The sequence below is a fragment of the Oreochromis aureus genome, linkage group 1, assembly GCF_013358895.1.
Source record: "Oreochromis aureus strain Israel breed Guangdong linkage group 1, ZZ_aureus, whole genome shotgun sequence".
Classification (NCBI taxonomy): Eukaryota; Metazoa; Chordata; class Actinopteri; order Cichliformes; family Cichlidae; genus Oreochromis; species Oreochromis aureus.
In genome coordinates this window covers 7,919,936-7,943,229 of record NC_052942.1, presented here as the reverse complement: position 1 = coordinate 7,943,229, position 23,294 = coordinate 7,919,936, and the positions used below count along the sequence as shown (strand labels likewise).

The 23,294-nt window shown below is 42.6% G+C and overlaps 1 protein-coding gene across 3 annotated transcripts in view; it reads right to left on the bottom strand.

The window, feature by feature from the left end:
- Window positions 1–22,021, bottom strand: part of LOC116313494 (C-myc promoter-binding protein-like) — a 182,559-nt gene extending 160,538 nt beyond the window's left edge. Inside the window, exons 1-2 of one of the 3 annotated variants that reach the window (XM_039602407.1) lie at window positions 21,777–22,021; window positions 4,567–4,897 (exon numbers count right to left, since the gene is read on the bottom strand). In XM_039602407.1, coding sequence (XP_039458341.1) covers window positions 4,567–4,877 — 311 coding nt within the window. In that variant the 5' untranslated portion in view covers window positions 4,878–4,897; window positions 21,777–22,021. The remainder of the gene's footprint in view (window positions 1–4,566; window positions 4,898–21,776) is intronic. The other 2 variants (XM_039602313.1, XM_039602363.1) reach the window with 2 other exon arrangements.
- Window positions 22,022–23,294: the final 1,273 nt, after the last annotated feature.

Genomic DNA, 23,294 nt, shown 5'->3' with positions numbered 1-23,294 from the left:
TCAACCTATTGCCCTGCCATTAAGGCACTCTGTAGCTGAGCCATTAGCCGCCCAGCCCGCAGCCGATTCCGCCACTTCTCCACCCACACCTCCACCACAACCATCACTGCAGTCCCCAGTTCCTGTCCAGTCTCCTGCAGTTCAGCCTTCCCAGTGCAGTCTCCTGCAGTTCAGCCTTCCCAGTGCAGTCTCCTGCAGTTCAGCCTTCCCAGTGCAGTCTCCTGCAGTTCAGCCTTCCCAGTGCAGTCTCCTGCAGTTCAGCCTTCCCCAGTGCAGTCTCCTGCAGTTCAGCCTTCCCAGTGCAGTCTCCTGCAGTTCAGCCTTCCCAGTGCAGTCTCTCCTGCAGTTCAGCCTTCCCAGTGCAGTCTCCTGCAGTTCAGCCTTCCCAGTGCAGTCTCCTGCAGTTCAGCCTTCCCAGTGCAGTCTCCTGCAGTTCAGCCTTCCCAGTGCAGTCTCCTGCAGTTCAGCCTTCCCAGTGCAGTCTCCTGCAGTTCAGCCTTCCCAGTGCAGTCTCCTGCAGTTCAGCCTTCCCAGTGCAGTCTCCTGCAGTTCAGCCTTCCCAGTGCAGTCACCTACTTCACCACCGTTAGCAGCCAAGCTCCCACCTGAACCATTAGCCCAGGTCCCTGTAGCCGCTCAGTCCCCTAGTCAGCGACACATTAGCTCACCTGGTCCTCTACACATTCAGCCAGGGGTCCCTATACCCTCTGGCTCTACAGCAACACTTGCTGGAAGCTCAGATGAGTTCATCCAGCACTCCGCGCCCCCACGCCGCCACCTGCCTTCTCCGCTGGAGGTCCGAGGGGCCTGTTCAGCCACCTGTCTCCGCTGGAGGGTCCGAGGGGCCCGCTCAGCCACCTGTCTCCGCTGGAGGGTCCGAGGGGCCCGTTCAGCCACCTGTCTCCGCTGGAGGTCCGAGGGGCCCGTTCAGCCACCTGTCTCCGCTGGAGGGTCCGAGGGACCGCTCCGCCATCGCCTCATGTCTCCGCTGGAGGGTCCGAGGGCCCGCTCAGCAACCCGTCTCCGCTGGAGGGTCCGAGGGACCGCCCGCCTTCGTGTCTCATGTCTCCGCTGGAGGGTCCGAGGGACCGCCCGCCTTCGCCTCATGTCTCCGCTGGAGGGTCCGAGGGACCGCCCGGCCTTCGCCTCATGTCTCCGCTGGAGGGTCCGAGGGGCCGCTCAGCAACCTGCTCTCCACTGGAGGGTCCGAGGGACCACTCCGCCTGCAGCACCGCCGCCTCCGCTACCACACCAGCTGCAGCCTCTTCAGCGTCATCAGCCGCCTGGTCCAGCTTCTCGGCCTCAGCCTCCACCTCGTCTGGTCCAGCCTCCGCTCCGTCTCCATCCTCGCCAGCTGCAGCCTCCGAGTCTTCAGCGTCGCCTGGTCCAGCTCGGGCCTCAGCGTCACCTACAGCAGCCTCCTCATCAGCTGCATCACCCACGCCGACGCCTGCAGCTGTTTCACCCACGCCGTCTCCGGCAGCGCCACCGTCTCCGGCAGCGCCACCGTCTCCGGCTTCCTCGCCGTCGCCTGCAGCGCCATTCTCATCTGGTCCAGCCTTCGAGCCTTCAGCCTCATCTTCGCCTGGTCCAGCCTCTGCTTCGGCTTCGCCGCCCACGCCTGGTCCGGCCTCTGCTTCGGCTTCAACGTCGCCTGGTCCTGTGGCTGCCACGCCACCGTCTGGTCCTGCCTCGTCTAGTCCTACGCCCACCAAGCCTCGACCAGTACGCCCAACGCTTGAGAGCCGCCGCCGTCTTCCACGCGGCTGGCCTCCGGACCCGTTCTGCCGCCGCCGTCTTCCACGCGGCCGGCCTCCGGACCCGTTCTGCCGCCGCCGCCGTCTTCCACGCGGCCGGCCTCCGGACCCGTTCTGCTGCCACTTCTCACGTGGCGGCCCCTGAACTGACCTGTGTTTGGACTGCTTGCTTGGGCTCCGTGTTTCCTGTGCCCTGCTTTTTGTTTTCTGTTCCGTGCCCTCCGTCCTGGACCCCGCCGCCCACCCTGGGTTGTTTTCTGTTTGGTTTTGTTTTTCTGTTTGGGCTGTCTGGTGCCAGCCCTTAAGGGGGTACTGTCAGGTCCTGGGTCCCCTGACCCAGCATGTTTAATTCTTTATGATTTTGTAGTATTGTGCTTGTGAGTTGTATCGTTTCTAGTTTCGATCCGTTGCCCTTCGTGTTTCTCTGTGTCCCCTCTGTTCTGTGTAGTCTGTCTGCATGTTGAGTTTCCCTCTGTGTCTTTCGGTTCTTAGAGTCCTCTGTCTTATGGTTTATGTCTCGGTGTTTCTTAGTTGCTGCCTCCACTGTGCCAAGTTCATGTCTCTGTGTCATACTTCCTGTTTTACTTTGAAGGTCCGTGTCTTATGTAAATGTGTCCTGCTTTGCTCCCTTGTCTCGTCAGTCCTGATTTCTCCCAGCTGTGCTCTCCTTCTGTGTCTCATTCCCCTCGTTACTTCCCAGTGTATTTAAACTAGAGATGGACCGATCCGATATTACGTATCGGTATCGGTCCGATACTGACCTAAATTACTGGATCGGATATCGGCGAAAAATAAAAAATGTAATCCGATCCATTAAATATCAAAAAGCACCTCACAAAACTTGCGACACGGGCGTAACTCGGCTCATAACCGTAGCACGTCGGAGCAGTATGCGTCAGGTGATAGAGCGGCTGTGTGTATTTGTAGCCTCGCTACCAAACCAGCATTTCATCTCCGAGGAAGTTATCCCAGAGAGAAGTAAAGCAAGTGTGTAAGTTCATCTCTGAATGTTTGTAAAGCGTTCCCACGTTAAGCTTAACAACCGATATATGGAGCGACTGCCTCTCTCTCCCCCTCACCTTCCTGTTGCTACTTCAATCGTGAAACTGCTTAACGATCAGCTGATCGGCTTTTCTGTCGTGAGACGTTTTTGGCCCACTTCGTGCCAGAAAGAGGAAACCAGCGGCTGAACAACAGCAGCACGTTTAAGCTTGATAAGCTGTTGTTAGAATTTATTTAATATTACTTTCTACACCAGGATCCTTTTCTACGTAGCTGACGGCTGGTAACTGTGCAGGGGCGGATCTAGCAAAGTTTAGCCAGGGGGGCCGATAGGGCATGAACAGGGAAAAGGGGACACAAAGACATACTTTTCTTTCTTATTCTCATTTAAAATGTCTCGCTTTTAATAAATAATTCTCTGAATCTTACACCCAAAGTTTTAATCTGATGTAAAATGTATAGAAGTCCATTACTATATATAGTAACTCTTAAGTCTATTTACCCTAGTAAGCTATAGTACTTTTTCCTTTGGGAAGGTACCATCTGTGAATTCTGCAATTCTGTTGAAGAAAGATGTTGAATCCATTTAATTATTCTTGAAAAATAATTTATTTCTGTGCATTTTTTTTCACCCTGCATCAAATTAAAGTTGATTACATCGATTAAGCATCATGAGGTGGAGGGTGGGTGGTTCCCTTTTTTTTTTTTTTTTTTTTTTGCTGGGAGTTTGCAACCCTATTAGTTAGTTTGCTTAATATTTCTGCTAAGTACTCTTTAAAATACCAGAATAGGGAGGGTGGAGTAGGTTTAAGTTTATTAGATTGATCAGTGTTGCTGAACTATGAAATATTTTGGGTGCAGTGTATTTTTTACACACAGGTATAACAGAATAGCTTTAGTGTTGTTGTTTATTTAAACTTGAGTATGAACTTATACAAAATGCAGCAAGATATTTAAAAAAGTTTTTATTGATGAAAAAACACACAATATCGGATTCATATCGGTATCGGCAGATATCCAAATTTATGATATCGGTATCGGACATAAAAAAGTGGTATCGTGCCATCTCTAATTTAAACCCTGTGTTTCTCTGAGTCAGTGTCGCGTCGTCCCTCAAGCTGTGTGTTTCCTCGTGTGCCTCTCCGTCAAGTGTAAGTTTATATTTCCCAGTTTAGTTTAGTTTGTATGCCTTTTTCCCTGCCAGCCAATAAAGCTGTGACTTTGAGTTTACACCTTGAGTCTGAGCGCCTGCATTTTGGGTCCTACTCCTGCCTGCCACACAGCGTTTCATGACATTTATATCATCTGTCCCACTTGGTTTTTGCAGCCTATTCCCGTTTTCCTGACAAGGTGCCACTTTCCCATACTTCAGTGGTAATATGAATGGCTTCCAGACTGGATCCTCCCATCCCTAGCTTTATCATCATCATCATCATCATCATCATAAATTCCTTTCTGATTTTGCATTTTGATGGCAAAGTAAGATTGACATCTGAGCATTTACAAAAGCATTTGCAGGCAAGTTAAGCCTTGGCCTACACAAGAAGAGAAATACTTTAATAAACACCTCCACTGAAAAGCTTTAGCCTCGAACTAGCCCAAATCCACGTTTGGGACACCAAGCTTTAACCTGCTATGCGTCAGCATGTAAATGTAGTCACTGACAATGTTAACAAGCTCACTTAAATAGCCAAATACAGACTCCAAGTGGTGTTAGCCTGGCTATAGAAGTGGTTTTGGAAATAAAGACAATGTTGTGCTTTGCCTTGTTTAAATACAAACAAGGCAACCTCCTTTGGTTACTTACCCCAAGTCGGTTAGCGGTGGCTTGTCACAACCTCGCCTGTAGCACAATAAGATCTGCGGCGCCATGAGGGCGCCGTTGTTAAGATCAGCCGATTGGCCTGTCGGTGTTGTTTCTATGCATGTGAACCCTGGCGGCACCTCCTCCCCCGCTGAGCGGATCACCACTGCCACATCTGTGATGGGTGCCTTAGGCTTGGCCGTCTTGTGGCAGACATCATCAAAGTGGATCTCCTGGTCCAACGGCTTGGACGGGTCCGTCAGACCGGCCACCACAAAGTAGTCGGCTACACGAGGGCCTTTGTCCTCCATCATTTCCCATCCCCGCCAACTACCTTCAGAGGGAAAAAGAAAGAGAGGGGTAGAGACACAGAGAAAGAGAGAGAGAGAGACAGACCGGGAGATTAATTTTCGTTGTGGTTGCAGGTACAGACGGTTCTTGTGTCCTTGCTCTGGCGGTAAAATGAAAAAAAAAATCTAACAGCCATAAATCTTTCTAAAGGGAGGCCAGTAGAAGGGCAAATGGAAAGAGAGGGCAAAAATGTGGGGAAGAGAGGCTATATAATGAGGCAGCCATTTAGAGCTTGGGTAGTTAGCTGACAGTCTTTGGCCAGATCACGTAATCAGCGGAAGGTTCAGCGTCCCAGCTCAAGGATACACGTGGATGTGATGAGGGCATAACATTTTTGGTCTTGAGGTTTTTCAACCTTACTCTAATTCTAAAGAGTGAAACTCTGGCTAGCTATACAGACCTGAGTGTGCATTTTGAACAGGGAGCAGTGAGGTGTTTCTTCACACTTAACATTCCACCTTAATTACAGACTGCCCCCACGTATAAACCTGAGCTTACATGCTTTGTGATATTACAGAGCCCATTAGGCCTGTGTGATAAAAGCCAAGCAGTAGTTTTCTTAATCTAGCCCAGAAGGGCATGCTCAGACTCAATAACATCTACATTTACTGAAGCAGCACAGTCTCAAAGGGACACTGATATGGTTATATAAACTAAAGAAATGCCTTTTGTGATAAAGAAAACATCCTCTGCAATTGAGAAATTACAGAGTTGCAGATGTTTACCAGCATACAAACCTCAACCCGCCTCTGTCATGAGCTGCAAATGTGGCTGTTTGGAAGCCAGCAGCAAGTCAAAAAAACAGTCAGTGCATCTTAAAGTTCTCTGTTACTTTGATCCAGCACTACAGTGGTTACTGATTTTCTGTTATTTCAAGACTGCTGTGCCAATTTTCAAGAAAAAAACAACACATACACAGAAAGAAAAGAAGAAGAAAAAACCTACTGGAATCAGTGACACAGAGTGAGGTGTATTTGCATTTGGCCAAAGACCAAAACACTTAATAGTGTGAGGTGAGACTGTGGCACATCTAAAGGGAGCAGATGCTGAATCTTTGCTTAAAATGGATCATTTAACATGCACTGCTAGATTGTTTTAGAAGCTAAGGTTTCTCTACCTTTTTTTTATTGGCTCATTAAGTATAGTGTCTTTGATTGACTGATGCAGCGATGGCAGATATGTGCATTATATGCCGTGCTTTAAACCACATTATCTTACATCATGTTGAGGTGAAAATATTAATTACTATTAACTTTGTGTACCGCTTTAAGCAGGGTGCTTATTTTTATACCCAAAAACTGTTTGCTGTTAAAAAAACATATATACATTTATCTGAATACATTTTCAGTAGTTGAATATAAAACTATATCGGGCGCCGGCTTAGGTCACTGGGTTAACCAGGTGACTATATGCCGCAACGCAGAGGGCCGGCCCAGGTTCGAATCTGACCCATGGCCCTTTCCCTTCTTTCTCTCTCCCTCCGCTTTCCTGTCACTTTTCACTGTAACTAGCAAATAAAGCCAGAAATTTTTTTAAATCCAACTGTATTAAGATGTTAAATTTGCCAGCTTCTTTATTCCCTTTTTAACTTTTAACTGCTTTATAGTTAAAATGTGTTTTTATATATATAAAAATGCTAACAGGAACAGCTGCCTAGTAAGATCCATTATCTAACTTAATGGTTGCAGCTATTGTCGAAAGAAAAATAATCCTGGTGCTTAGAAAGGCAGTGTTTTAACTCACACCCAGGGAAGCACTGTTGTTAATACACTAATGAGAATTATAACAATTACATTAGACAGATATTTCAGTAGCCTTGGACTGTGGCTATGTAGTCTCAGCCTGCCTCGCTAGCACAAGCCCATCTCTGCAGGTCAATGTACAAACAATGCCTTTACTGGCAGTCTCACTCCTCCCCTAGTAGGTTGTGAAAAGCCACAAAAACAGACTTGGTTCAAGACAGCTGTAATCAGGAGGTGAGAGAACTGTGAGCAGATACAGTCTTTTGTAAGGTTTTCATATAAAACCTATTTTTGCACAGTTGGCCAACAGAGGATGTGAAAGCCTTTTCATTTCTGTAAAAAAAAAAAAGAAAGAAAAAAAATTCCCTTAGCTGGCAACACAATCAGGGACTATTTCTCACCCGGACAGCCATCTCATTGCAACCAGATTGTGTAATCCAAGAGTTTTGCTCAATTTAATTGTGAATAATTCAACTGGACAAGGCCTGTGATTCCAACCATATGCAGTAAGAGGGTGTGCGAAGGGAGGTTTAATTAGCAGGGTGTGTCAGCTTGTATAAATGTATTGGCTCAGGGGAAAAGGTGAAAAAGCTGCCAGCTCTAGTCTATATGATGCTGCGTGAGCAAGACTCGGGCTGCCACTAAAACTACGTAAAGCAGTGTGAGAGACTGTTCTTATTCACCTCATCATGCAAGAACAGTCTAAGTTGAAAAGAGATTAAAGTGATAAAATCTTTCCCTATTCTGGCCTCACTGACTCCTCTTACATCTGCGTAAAACATTTCTTTGTGACGCATGACGCTGTACCAACAGAAAAGAACCACAGACATAAAAAACAACTAAATCTTTTTTTTTCTTTTAATATTAAATGATTTGGAGTGAAAGTTTGGAGAGTGGAAGCAGATGGAGCAGGACTTCTTAACCTAATGAGTAGTTCTAACTTAAGTTTAGCTGTTATGGGCACAACATTTGGTAGAGAAATCTGGGTGTTTATTGGCATAATTTAATGATCTTTGTAGGGGCAATGAGCAAAGCTTATATGCAAACAAAGGCCGATGTGATGTTTTTTTTCTTTGGTCGTCTCTTCCAGCTATTGACAGATGGCAAGAAAATGCTGTGTTCACTGTGTTCTAGCTCTTACACTCGAATTACAAAATGCATCATACCTCCTTGTTTTCTCACTGTGGGAAACAAATGAGAAGGCTGCCACAGCATGCAGCGCTGATATTCTGTGCCAAGAGATGTCTGGCCAAAGGCAGAAGGTGGTCCTTCCATTACTTAGACAGCGTCAAGACTGTTCTGTTGTATTTACCTTGAGGCGGTGGCGATCAACGGGAACAGAACAGGTTAAACAAAGAGTGACCAAAGCCGCTCCGAGGGCCACACAACTGCACTGCATCCTGAGTCCAAGACCACAGTCTGCGTTTCAACTTCCTGCCCAACACACAGAGCGGGCTCATAAATGTTCCTGGGACACTCGCATTACAACACATTGGTGAACCACTCAGAGGACAGGATGTGGAGCATGTGCTCACTTCTCTTTCAAAAACATTTGCTTGGGAGTTGATGACAGTATAAAGTAGGACAAAACCACTGCAACACTGAACCTTTCAGTAAATGGTTTAAATTGTTACTGCACAGCCTAAGCACCGACTTTAGTTTTCAACCCTGCAGTTTGCTGCTTGGAAATGAAATCTGCAGTGGGTCACAAACACACATTTCTTTTGTACTTTCATACCTTACAACTCTCTGCCTTTAAAAGTGCACATGTGACTATGTGTGGAAAGGCTAACAGGGGTGCCAGACAGGATGAAGAAGACATGCGGCAAATATGAAGTTATGTGCATAAGCGTACAGCATGTAAGCATAAGGTAATGGGGTGAAGTTGTCTCCCTTTGTGAAATCTTCATCTTTTTCGGGATGTTGTTTTAGCATTTGTGATTTCATCATGAGCCCTGTGTCTTAAGAAAGCACATCAGGTCAGGAGTAGGACCGTGAACGTGCTTGCCGTTTTCTTTGACACTGTGCACCATTAGCCTCAAAGTGTTAAACTATCAACCCTGAGCTCTAGTGTTAACATCTTGCAGATTCTGGAGCAGGAGATAAAGTGCAAACAACCCAAACTGTGGCACATGCCACTGTGTGCCCTCTCACAGTAACACCATCACCACAGCACCTTCACTATTCACCAAATCTGGCTCCCTACAACTTTGACATACAAGTTTAAGGGTTGCCATTTTGCCACAAAATGATAAGGATGGGACTTCCAGGTTGTGATCCAAACATAGCAAGGGCACTGAGAATGGTGAACTACTGCACAGGGAGAAAACCTTCCTGAGGATTGTGTATGGTTAAACCTATGCAGTCTAAAGTGCCTAGAACGGTCAGTAAGATTAGAAAAATGCTATGTAACTGCAAATACATGTCGCATTTCACAGGCAAAATAAAAGGCAGAAGCTAAAATGCTCAATATACACGATTTTCTTTACTGTGGAGCAACAGAACGAACCAGTGCACCGTGTATAAAAGAGGGTGGAATAGCACAGGGTGTCAACCAGTTCAACCGCTATCCTGTTTCTTGCCTCTCACTGCTGTTTTATTGACCCAGGAGGATTTTGCATGAGACTCAACTGACATAAACCAGACTTGGGTATTGTTTCATGGATCACTCACTAAGTACAGTTAACTCCACACTTATTACAAAAGTGTAACAGAAAAAAGATGCTGACCTAATTTATTTCAGTTACATGGGCGCAAAGAAGAGAGCTCTGCAGTGTCACCTCCCTGTTTGAATGACTACAGAGACACATGACGGGCCAAAGAATGACACTCATCCTTGCCATGCTGTCAGTCTGCTAAAAATACAAGCCAAAGCGGTAGTATCATGGCACATCACGGCAAACGTTACATAAGGATTACATTTACATACAGTGCGTATGTAGGACTATTGCGGACACCCACTGAAATGAGCCTCAATTGTTTTCCTTGCCTGCCCTATATTTTAAGAATAGAAAAGTCGACACTGCTGACTGAGTAGCAGTGGAAACACAGGTGATAGAAGGAAGAAGCATTTGTTTATTTCTAAGTTCCTGTTTTCATGAAGCCATCAGTGAAATGTGGCTGCGAGGATCTATGGAGTATGAAACACGGTGCTGCAATGATGTGAAGCCCAGAAACTAAGACATGAACTTCACTTTTTTTTTTTTACAGCTTTCCAGTTTTAGCAAATAGAGATGATTTAAAGTGCTGATAAGGCATAACAGAACAAAACAGTCTTACTGTATACAATACCGTATAAGCCTGTGGATTTTTTTTTAAATGCACAGATCACTGGACTTCCCCACGGGAGATGCATCCAAAAGATGCAGAGCTGTGACTCACACGGCGGCTGGCGTGTATGAATGAAAAACTGCATCACTGCTTAAGTGGCCTAATCCAAATATCTTAATTCGCTGGCCGCCCTACTTAGGTCCTGGCAGACTGACCTAGAAGGAAAGCTTGAGGTAAACGCCTAGATAGAGAGTAGTCCAAGCAATTCCTCCTATCATAAAAAGCAGAGACTGTTTAGGCCACAAATCTCTTTAAAGGTCACTGGAGCCCCTCACTGCACTAGAAAATTTATTTATGTCATTTCTGAATTATATATGACATTGGTTCATTTATCACAAATGCCTCGATTTCTCCCAAGACTTTGCAGGCTATTTGTCTTTGTGAGTACTGCCATGGTTAAGTTGCTTTAAAGGTACTTTGTGCTGTGACTCAGCTTAAGGAAGATTATCTGGGTTTTGTGGTTCTGTCCGATTCTTGACAGTAATCAAGAATCAGAGAAAAGCACCACAGGCTGAGAACATTCAAACTTGGCCACATGACCAGCGTGGTGCCAGAGACATAGACAAAGCTTCCCAGCCCAAACTCGCTGACTCGTAATCACAATAGGAGTTCTGGGAGGAGTTCGATAAGCTGTCCAGGCCCAACAGGCCTTGCACAAGGATTTAGTTTAAGGCAACGTGACAGGGGAACGATTTCCAGCTGTCCAGACTTAGCAATGAAACTGGCGAAAAGGGACTGCACTCCAGCTCCAGCTGTATAGACATCCAGCATAGACAGCCACAGCAGGGCAGACACGTGGAGGAGGTGAAAAGGAATGTGGTTGAGAACATAAACACAAGCCAGTAGGAAGTGAAGCATCTGCTTCTAGTTAAGTCCAGAAGGGTGGGCGTTTGGCTATTCTGACATCCAGGTCGTGTAACATAGAGGAGGAAGATAACCTCTGTGAGAAATAGCATTTTCAACGTCCACTGTAATCTCTATACCTTACTTATTACCTAACCTTGTCAACCAGCCTCGGAGAAACTCAACATGAGCAGTTTCATGTTTCTGTAAATAACTGAAACCCCTGAGTGAGATGCTGACATTTCTTCATTTTACAAGTGCTCCAACTCCCAGAACAATCAAAAGAATACACATCACCAAAACTAATACCAAACCATATACTCACAGATAAATGAATAACTTAATCATTTTAAGTTTGTCCAGAATGTATTTACTACCATCCACACTGGCAGATAACCATGTTCTTCCTGGAATCACTGTCACTGTAATTACCAAACAGCTAGCACTGAACATGCACTTAAACTGCAATTAGACTAAGTGAGTGGGTGTATGTGTGTATACAGAGAGGAGACATTATGCATAAGAGATAGCTGGTATCCATTAACCTTCTTCAACACAGTGTATTGTTAATTAGGCAGGTGACAATTTGTCAGATTGGTTTATTTTTGTGTGTTTGCATTTTTAAGCAGCAGTGAGGTTTTTTGTTTTCACGAGCTCAAACTAATTTTCCCTCAGAGATTAATAAAGTCAGCAATATACAAAGAGTCTTCATTTAGTTAAACAGGCAGACATTCACCTTGTTTTAATTCCAAGTTGACATACACATAGAAAAAAAGGTGGACAAAATTACAAAAGCCAGGAGGGCTATTCAGACCTATTTTAGCGAGTACATGCTAAAAAGAGTGAGGCAGATGGAGGATTTTAAAGTCTTCTTTTGAGCCAGGAACACATTACACTGGACATAAATGGGGGTTAAAACGGGGCTCTGACAGTTAACATAAAGAGCAGATATTGTATTGTAGCAAAATAAAGATTTCTACAGGAGTTATATATAAGCTGAATTTTCAAACACCATTTTATATCTTTTTAATACAATACTGAATACATTTAATAACACTTCACAGTCCAATCAGCCAAAGGATGAACTCATGATGGAAAATCAGAGGAAGCATCACAGCCTGGGGTTATTCTTTTCTTGCATTATCCAGTGTTATGTGAAACAATTACAAGGATTTTTAAGGTCACCTGAACCTGGATCACTAAAACTGACACTTGGTCACAGTCACTGAGTTTCATGGCATGCTAACAATAACTGTTAGCATGCCTCTCTACCAGTCGATGCCTCTCTAACATCAACTGGTGCTGAGTGAAACCAAAAAGGATTCAACTGCCTCCTGAGGCACAGTTCAAAAGCCCCATTCACATATGACCTATCTTATTCTACATCAGAGCTGATAGCTGGCTCACACCGTGGATATTCCAATATATGTTTACACAGGTAAACTTGTTATTTGTTTTGTTTCATTTTGTTAACATCATTTGTGAATCGGCAGTATCCTTGGTTCCCATTTGTTGAACCACTATCCTTAAAGCTGAGCGCAGTTTAACTCTATGCTTGTGACATTTGCATAGTTATCTCGTATGCCACCGCTACAAGTTGCTGAATTTCAGTGACATTCCCTGGTCCCTGCTCCCTGCTCTCTGCGTTGCTGCTAGACTCTTCCACTGTGTATGCAACTAATACTTACTTAAGACGAGATGTAATTCTTTTTAACACTTTTCAAATCCCAGATAGACTGATAATCCATAAGAAGCCACAAAGATCACCTCACAGCTATAAACGGTGTCGTGTGATTCCAACCAGCCCCACAGGTTTTCATGAATACTGCATTACTGTAATTATTGTTAGACTAAGTTATTGTATAAGTACGGTTAGTTATATGGTTAAATACGATGTGTGACTTACAATCCCAATTTTAAAATCAAAAGTTTTAAGCCGGAAGCCTCAGGAGCAGTTTGAATAAAGGAATCTTAATTTGACACAATACACTTTGCCTGTAGGATATTATATGAATGAATTATTGTAGAATCATTTACAGATTTTTTTTGCTGTAATTGACTTGGTTTATGTTTGTACTGAGGGTGTGCTATGAAAGTTCTATTTTCTTCGCAAGATCATTATCAAGAGCATCTCAAAGGTCAGTTGATATTATACTACCATACAGTTATAGCTTAATTAGGCATCTGTATCCACAGAAACTTCCACCGTAAATCTTCTTTATTTACTTTCACTTTAATGCTTATATCCACCAACATTATCAGGAAGAACAGAGATGGGACATCCTGTGCCTGCTAATAAAAAGACAACAGAATAAAAATCATATCAGCTACTGAAGCACACAACAAGTATACCATCAAACAAGCATCAAGGTTACAGAATGTAAAAATGTGCTGCTTTGTTCAATAAAGAGAGGCCTCCAGAATAACGTCTAGATATCAACTTAAATCTTCTGTATTAGGCACTTGTCAAAGCAGGAGAAGCGTGTTCAAGCAACGTTTTATTCACAAATACTTTACAGGTGTCCATAAAGTAGCCAGTCATAATGCACAGCGACAGACCAAGGCGCAGATTGTGGACTTTATTGTGACAAGGTTAGCAATCTAGGCCCTGCTGTGACTAACCTATACCAAGAATGAATATGCTAATGGCACTGTAAGGTGCCTCAGTATAAAAGCATTGGGGAGCATATCAAGTACCTGGAAAAACTTTGTGCAAAGTTTTAAATTTCACAGGATGTTTTTAAAATGCAGCTAAAGTTTAAGGCAACCTCTCAGTCCTTCTGAGTGATGTGTTGGTTATGGATGATTAAACTCAAGCCATGATGGATGGGGATGCAGCAGCATGAGACACAGCAGTGACAGACTTTACCTGCTGGCAGCTGATACTATTAACCTCAATATGTGATTATAGACAAGGGGGATAAAAGTTATGAGGCAAAAACAGACTAAGACAGACTAAATAGCAGTCCAAACTAAGGATGGCTAAATGTCTGAGAAAGCATTTTTCCCCCTAGTATTGTACATGTACATTTAAATGTACATGTACATGTAAATTTGTATTCTAGAGAAACAAGATGTAGAAATATGCTGGGAAGTGTCGCAACATGTCTCCATGTAGACTGTATACAATAGAGCTAAAAAAAAAATTTCCTAATTCCGGAAAACCCTGAAAGTAAATAATTGGTATGACCAGCTTTATTCTTCTACACAGCCTGAACTCTCTTAGGCAGGTTTCTTGTCTTTTCTTTGAGTAGTCTTCAGAAAATCTTATCAAGGCTTCTTGAAGGACATTCAAAATTGTATCTCGAATGTTGGCTGACTTTTGTTCTTTCTTAAGTTGACACCAGACTGCTTCAATAATGTTGTGGTTTGGGCTCTGGGGAGGTCAATCATTCATGGATCATCAGTATACTGATTCTAATGATCAAGGGCAGATTTAAATGATTAATTCTGATTATTCAAAAGCCAGTATCACACACACATCTTACTTAAAAAATTCCTCTCTTTGCATGAAAAACACTCAGATCTGAACCCAGTTCAGAATATTTTTTTCAACTTTCAGTTTTAACCACTATATCTGCAAATACAGTGGCTTACAAAAGTATTCGGCCCCCTTGAACTTTCCCACATTTTGTCACATTACAGCCACAAACATGAATCAATTTTATTGGAATTCCACGTGAAAGACCAATACAAAGTGGTGTACACGTGAGAAGTGGAACGAAAATCATACATGATTCCAAACATTTTTTACAAATAAATAACTGCAAAGTGGGGTGTGTGTAATTATTCAGCCCCCTTTGGTCTGAGTGCAGTCAGTTGCCCATAGACATTGCCTGATGAGTGCTAATGACTAAACAGAGTGCACCTGTGTGTAATCTAATGTCAGTACAAATACAGCTGCTCTGTGATGGCCTCAGAGGTTGTCTAAGAGAATACTGGGAGCAACAACACCATGAAGTCCAAAGAACACACCAGACAGGTCAGGGATAAAGTTATTGAGAAATTTAAAGCAGGCTTAGGCTACAAAAAGATTTCCCAACCCTTGAACATCCCACGGAGCACTGTTCAAGTGATCATTCAGAAATGGAAGGAGTATGGCACAACTGTAAACCTACCAAGACAAGGCCGTCCACCTAAACTCACAGGCCGAACAAGGAGAGCGCTGATCAGAAATGCAGCCAAGAGGCCCATGGTGACTCTGGACGAGCTGCAGAGATCTACAGCTCAGGTGGGGGAATCTGTCCATAGGACAACTATTAGTCGCGCACTGCACAAAGTTGGCCTTTATGGAAGAGTGGCAAGAAGAAAGCCATTGTTAACAGAAAACCATAAGAAGTCCAGTTTGCCACAAGCCATGTGAGGGACACAGCAAACATGTGGAAGAAGGTGCTCTGGTCAGATGAGCCCAAAATGGAACTTTTTGGCCAAAATGCAAAACGCTATGTGTGGCGGAAAACTAACACTGAACATCACTCTGAACACACCATCCCCACTGTCAAATATGGTGGTGGCAGCATCATGCTCTGGGGGTGCTTCTCTTCAGCAGGGACAGGGAAGCTGGTCAGAATTGATGGGAAGATGGATGGAGCCAAATACAGGGCAATCTTGGAAGAAAACCTCTTGGAGTCTGCAAAAGACTTGAGACTGGGGCGGAGGTTTACCTTCCAGCAGGACAACGACCCTAAACATAAAGCCAGGGCAACATTGGAATGGTTTAAAACAAAACATATCCATGTGTTAGAATGGCCCAGTCAAAGTCCAGATCTAAATCCAATCGAGAATCTGTGGCAAGATCTGAAAACTGCTGTTCACAATCGCTGTCCATCTAATCTGACTGAGCTGGAGCTGTTTTGCAAAGAAGAATGGGCAAGGATTTCAGTCTCTAGATGTGCAAAGCTGGTAGAGACATACCCTAAAAGACTGGCAGCTGGAATTGCAGCAAAAGGTGGTTCTACAGAGTATTGACTCAGGGGGCTGAATAATTACGCACACCCCACTTTGCAGTTATTTATTTGTAAAAAATGTTTGGAATCATGTATGATTTTCGTTCCACTTCTCACGTGTACACCGCTTTGTATTGGTCTTTCACCTGGAATTCCAATAAAATTGATTCATGTTTGTGGCTGTAATGTGACAAAATGTGGGAAAGTTCAAGGGGGCCGAATACTTTTGCAAGCCACTGTAGCTAAAGAACTGATCAAGATTTTAGTCAAGCCACTTTATCTGCCAATCTTTAATCAATGAATTTGTGGTTTCAGTGAATAGTGAACTGACATTAATATCTTTATTTCTGCACTCAGTGTTATACTTGTTGAATGCTTCACTGCAGTCTGATTTTGGCAATAGTGCCTTTTGGCAATAGTGCCTTAGATATCTGATAAACCCATTTGCCGAGGTTCCTGCACACCTTATCTTTCATTGACAGGTTTTGCTCTCCATCTTGGTGACATGCTAACAACTGCAGGCTGCAATTTAAGCATGAAGTGTAACTGGGGAAAAATAGCTGCAGAGTGGAAAAAGAACTCTCTCACCTTTAATGAATTTCAAGATCATATTTTAATATACAGATATCAAAGTATATACTAGAATCACTGGCCCCTGACTGTAGTCTTACATGTGATGTTACCTTCCTGGCTCTGTGTACAGTATTATCACAAGGAAGTGCTAATGCAGAGCCTTGTGGGAATTAAATAGCATGTCTCCAGGAAATCTGATCTTTCAGACCTGCCTTGTCTCCCAGCCTGATCTTTTAATTCCCTGTTTGGCAGAAAAGACTCTTCAAGTCAGATGCATTTGTTTGCATTCCTTTATATTGTATTGTTGTCATCTTTTTTGATTTTCAGCTTCTTCCCTTTCGAGTCTGGCAGTTTTGTTCTGGAGTTCTGGCAGTAACATCTTTATTGTTTTTGATAGGCACAGGTCTGAATATTGAGAAGACACTGGGAGAATAACCTTGTGCCCTTGTGAAATCAGCAGGCCACACAGCAGCAGCAGCAGAACAATGTGAGAACCAGAAAATTACAGCCTTCATTGATCAGGCACTGACTGTGGCAAGCCTACGCTCAACATAGTTTTAGTTCAATCTGTTAAAGGGAAAGTTTATTCAAAGTGGAACAGAGCAGAAAAATACAGATGTTCGACGCTTGTGACTGCAGACCCATCCATATAAAACAAAAACTAAATATGCAGTTTGCTATTATCTTTTAATTAGCCGGTATTATTAACTGACTGACTGACTTTTGCCTCTCTAATGTTGATCTGATATAAATTAGCGCTGTTTTTAAGCATTACTCTCATATAGGCTACCATATTAAGCTGCTTAGCCCTGCCTGGAGACACTGTGCATCTGCAAGTTTCTTCGCAACCCACTCCCAACTCAGCTCCTTTTACCTTATAACAGTGTTGTATCTGCTGTCATGAATGCCTGCTCTGTACTGCTTGGGTCTTGCTGCAGCATTTCCCTATTCCAGCTTTCTATAGAACCATACTGGTGATATAAATTACTGCTGATACAAATAATCTTTTTAATTCAAGTTGTCCTGACTAAACTACATTAACCGTCATGTTAGACCAGATATGTTTCTTAATAGGCAAAATGTACTGAAATAAGGGTCTGCCAATTTTGCAAAAAAAACCCAAAACCTTCATAACAAAAAAGGCAATTGCCTAACCTTATCTTTCATTTTATTTTGCCTTTCCACTCATATTCTTATAATTCTTCACTTTTCTTTCTGTATTTTTGTGAAATTGAAGCAAAAGCACTAAGCAACAATTTGTTGCTTCACAACCCACCCCTTCAGCCCGAGTACCTTTCCAGCTCTCCACTCTCACTGTAGTGAAACGTGATTAGCTCAATTTATACATATAGCCAACTGCTGGATAGCTTTACATGGAGAAAAAGTACCAGCATCCAAACTGAGAGAAATGCGTTTTTGTATTCTGAGAGATGACTTTCCTGGGTGCTATGAGCTCAGTTCCCAAATTTTAGTGTAACACCAGATGCCACCCACCAACTGAGGATACATCCTGCCTTTTTTCCCTGCAGACAATGAGTCTGAGCTTACGGCTAATTAGTGTTTGTGGATGGTATTCCCTGGGAACATGTAATCCTACTCTCACTTGTTCAATGTGCACATTGATAGCAGCAGCATTTTCTTTTCCAGTTGCATCTTTTTTTGGCTTCTGTACATTCAGCTGGAAACATTATCCTCTTACATTAAAAAATGTAGTGGTCTGCCTTCCTAAGAATTGAACTTTTTCATAAAATGCCAAAAAGTACAATTACAATTTAGAGCCAAAAGATGGCACCTACTTCCTTTGTGTTGTCTTGAGCTAAAGTGGAAAGCTGAACACAGACACTTCTGGAGATTCTTATTATGGTCTGAGTGTAGACCAATCTCTGAGCTAAAAAGCTAACCTAGAGCCCATGCTTGGTAAACCAACCACATGCTGCAAATTTTCTTTACCAACACATTAGAGATTGTGCACACTGATTATCTAAAAGCTAATCCACCACCTATTGGCTGCCAATAATCCTTCCTCTGACTATATGCCCTGACTTGATGTTTTTTGGCTGTTGTAAAACAAAAACTGTCCTAAATAGGACAAAATAAGGAATATTCTTTCTTGCATCTCTGCAAATATATTGCCAACTGGCAGTTTTGGCTAGCTGGAAATGAAAAATTTATAAAACATGCACTGATACATGGGGGAAAATATATTTAACCCCTGAATATTGGTGAAATATTGATAGAAATAATATGAAATAAGATCCCATTTATAAATGTGAATGTTATATTTAAATAGTGCAGTCTTGCAGTCTTATATAAGACTGTAAACACCTTCCTGAGCCCATGAGTTTATGGGCTTACATTTCAGGTCATACTCTGTGACATGTTAAAACGACTGGTGTTTCTAATGGTGGAATATGCAAGGTATGCTCATTGGCTGATGACTTCTGACTGATAAATCACTAGTTAAGTTATTTGTAAGACTTTTTTTCCACTGTAACAAAATTGCAGATAGGTCAGTGGCAGTCAGTGAGGCAAACATCAGCCAATACTGAAGAATACTGAAGTGACTCTGTTAAATCTTTACATTCCTAAATGTGGAACCAGCCCTCACTTTAGATTTGGGAGGCAGATGCCCTCTGTACCTTCTAGATTAGGCTTACGACTTACCTTTTTGATAAAGATTACCCTGAATTCAGGTGACCCTGAATCCTCCCTTAGTTATGCTGCAATAGGCCTAGGCTGCTGGGGGCTTCCCATAATGCACTGAGCTGAGCATTTCTTATTCACTCACATTTTTTCCCTCTCCATGTATTTATAAATCACTTTGCACTTAATCATAAGTAATTATTTATCTCTGGCTTTCTTCCACATTGTGCCCTTCATCCTTTCTCCCTCCCTTCAACCCCAACCAGTCGCCACACAAGGCTGCTCCTCAATCAGCCTGGTTCTGCCGGAGGTTTCTTCCTGTTAAAAGCAAGTTTTTCCTTCCCACTGTCACCAAGTACTTGCTCATAGTTGGTGGTTTCATTGTTGGGTTTTCTCTGCATTATTGTCTTTATTGGTCTTTACCTTACAATATAAAACACCTAGAAAAATGCGTTGTTGTGATTTAGTGCCATATAACTAAAACTGAACTGAACTGAATTAAATAGTTTTATGTAAGTGTTTATTCATTGTTGATATTCTTAGAGAAACTATAGCATACAACATTTTTTTTAAAAGTATGTGTTGTATATTGTCCACGTGCAAGAACTTGTGCACTGTGTTCACATGGGTCAGGTTGCTTCATTAACATCTTTCCTGATCATGCATGAAAATCAAATAGTTCCTTCTTAGACCCACCTATCATGCATCAATTCACAGTCCTGCAGAAATCACCAGAGAGATGGAGAGGACAATTTCAAAAGCGTGACTGTCATTTATTTTCAGCATCTTTTTTGCTGCCTCTCTATTCTATTCAGCCACCCTTGCTATCACTCTATCCAACTATATAAGCCACAGTTGAATCCAACATCTCAAAGCTGAATATAATTACAGGAAAATTTTGGGGCTCATTAGTAACCCTTCTACTTCAGCATTAACATTAGTGAAAAGGTGCTGTCCCAGGCACTTGAAGAAACTCACTTTGGGCAACAACCTTCTGTTTAGTCATTACCTTTACTGTAGCAAATCCTTAAAAGCCTCCAATCTTCAATGTGTTTTCATCACAAATAAACCAATAAAATAAATCAACAGGATTTTTCCATACAGTTTGTGAACCCCAGAAAGGCTTCTCTGTAAGAGTGCTAACAGTATATCTTCAGGGATACACATAGTTTGTGACAGAAATTGTTGGAAATGTCAAAGAAAAAAAATTAATCTGCAACAGGCTAAATTGTCAGACTTGCACTCTGCCAAAAAAACAAAACCAGATTCTCCAGTTCAGGCATCTAGATGCTAAACTCTGTCACTGACAGCTCTGTCAAGTCAAATTGTTTCCTCACTTTGTTTGTTTTCACTGAATTACACAAGATGGGAATAACATGAACCCTGTGCCTCGGGTATTACAACCATCACCGCCATGAGAGAGAGCACTGTGTGTCAGTTATTTACAGACAGTGGTCTTTAACTCAAGTCAGGACACTGTCTAGCTGTCTGCTCCTTTTTGATGTTTTACTGGCTGTAAACCCTGCAGCTCGCTCCAACAACTCAGGCAATTGTTGCATGCTGTTCGGCTCTTCTGTGTCAGGCGACAGCACCTTCTTTTAAACTACAACTTAATTTCCTTCCAGAAGGGTACCTTTCTGCCCTCTGAGCACATACTGCAAGGTAATAAGGCGACATATAAACATCCTATCAACAGGATGCGCAACAACACAATATTCCCATGAGAAATGTCACATATCAGAGTAAAGAGAATATATGTGGGTTTACAGTGCAGGTTACCTTTTTGGTATGTGGAGCAGAGGTTTTCAAATGACAGGCTTAGCTGTGTTTCTGTCACATGTGTGATTTGATCAGACTTGTCCATCTCATGCTATGGAAAACCATTAGGAAAGGATGTAAGAGGGATTTTCTTTTCTTTTTTTTAATTCTTTTTTTTGGTGGGGGGGGTAGACCTCCAGAATGTCAAACCACAGTGGCTGCCTGTCACCGCTGCTCCTGTCTGATGTCTGACAGACTACACCAGCACCACTCCTGGTATGGGTCTGACAGCATTTCTCTGACAGAAATACGTGTAAGGATTTGCACATTAACAGCAAACACGTCCCATCAAACTTGCACGTTTGCAAACCCGCATTAGCATACTCTCATCACCGTTCAACAGTCATGAACTCTCACCACCACACAGCTTACTGAAAACCACTGACATACCCTCCAGTCCGGGCTGCAAATCACTCACATAAAACATAGGAAAGACTGTCCGTGCACTTTCTACGCCACTGCTTAACAGCAAGGCTAAATGAGAGGTGGTTTTCCCCCCTCATACAAAGCCGAACAACCTAAAATATCCCCGGGGAACGGGGTGCAAACGGAGAGTGTTTTGGGTTATTTTTAGCTCCGAAGAGCACGCTCGTGGGGTAAATCAGACATTTCAGAGGATCGTTTGAGGCTTGATGTGCTTTGACTGACTGGTATTTCGTTCACGGTGACTAAAATGTTCCCAAATTTTAGCGATGAGTGCAAACAACCTGTGGCACATACCTAGATGTCGAGAAGCGGGGAAAGCGTGGGAGTCGTATTGGTTCAAAAGCTGCGAGAGTGAATTGTGATTATTGACAGATAAAACAGAAACAAATGTCAACAAACACATACACGAGTTAGGTGACAGGGCTAGCATAAAGGATTTCCAGCTTGTTCGAGCACTAAGTTAGCAGCCTGCAGCCGTTCGGTAAATCCCTCAACACGCCAAGCAGCCAGTCAGGGTAACGGTTCATCATTTCGCACTTACCCCGCTTGTGAACGTCAGATTAGTCCTCGCACACAACTTCGGACGGTGTCTGGCTTCTACCGACGCTGTTGCATTACAGAAGGTGAGATGAACGGTAAGGGAGGTGTTGTTATTGTATTTTTCTCCCCCTCAGAGTCTAACCGTTAGCTGTCCAACCGACCTCACTGTGCCGAGCCGGCTGTCCGCTCCGCCGCCATCTTGGTTGTGATGGGAACACACACACACATACACACACACACATACACACACATACACACACACACACACACACACACACTCGCGCTTCTGTCGTTTAATTGACTTGCAGTCATTCACGGGAGACCCACGATAAGAGACTGACTAGACTAGAAGGGGACTCAGGACTTTACTGCTATGTGAAAAGCATTATCATCACACCGTAAAAACAGAATGTTTTAAAATTAAAAGTCCTCTGTGGAATAGGTTACCTTTAATAATAATAATAATAATAATAATAATAATAATAATAATAATAACAGAAAATTTATTACAAAACAATAGAATAGAATAGTTCATTTATTGTTATTGTGGTTGCTCCACACCAACTGTGCAGGAATAAGATATAAATAGTAAGACAGCAGGAACAAATGACTAATAGCAGAAATATATACAATCAAGGGAGCTATATAGAAACTAGATGAATATATACAAAACAAATAACAGTAATATTAACGATAATAATACAAGTATTAAAAGAAACATTACTAAAAACTGCATTTTAAATTTTAATATAGAATCTAATCAAGAAATTAGATTAGTTTAAAATCTCAAATCAAATTCAAAAAGGACCTAAAGTTATTAACAGAATGAAAAACAAGATGCAAAAAACAAACAAACAAACAAACAAAAAACAGACCCTAAGTCTGAAACATCTGTCTATGTAGTTAGAGAGATATCAACAAAGTTGAACCATGGCCAGTCTACTACCATGTAATGGCAAAATTCAGTTAAAGTTTATTTATCTGGAAAAATCCAAGCAGCAATTGCCTCGAGGTGCTTTATAGTGAAAAGTAAAGAGAAAAGATCAAGAGGAACCCCCCAAAAATCCTACAATAACACGATTTGCTATGAACAAACAATAGGTGACAGTGGGAAGGAAAAACTCCCTTTTAAGAGGAAGAGATCTCAGTTAGAACCAATATACATGGTCTTTGATATTTTTTTACATGATACAGTAACAGTGATTAATGAATGTCAGAGAGATCATTAGTGAAGAGGAGACTGCAGTTTCATCTCCAAGCAGCAAAAGTATGGTGCTGGACATCATCCAAAAACAAGCTTTGTGACTTTTGAAGCAGTGCCATGTGGGAAATGTATTTATGTACCTCTTGTTGATGGGGTCTGTATTTCAGTATGCACTGTGGCAAGTAAAAAGGTTAGCGTTCAAGATGTGGAGTGTAGGCTTTTGAAATGAAATTCTGAAATTGCTCAAAAACTGAATAAAAATGAAGGAAAACACATAGTTTCTTTATGAAGTAGTGATCATATATGATGCACTTA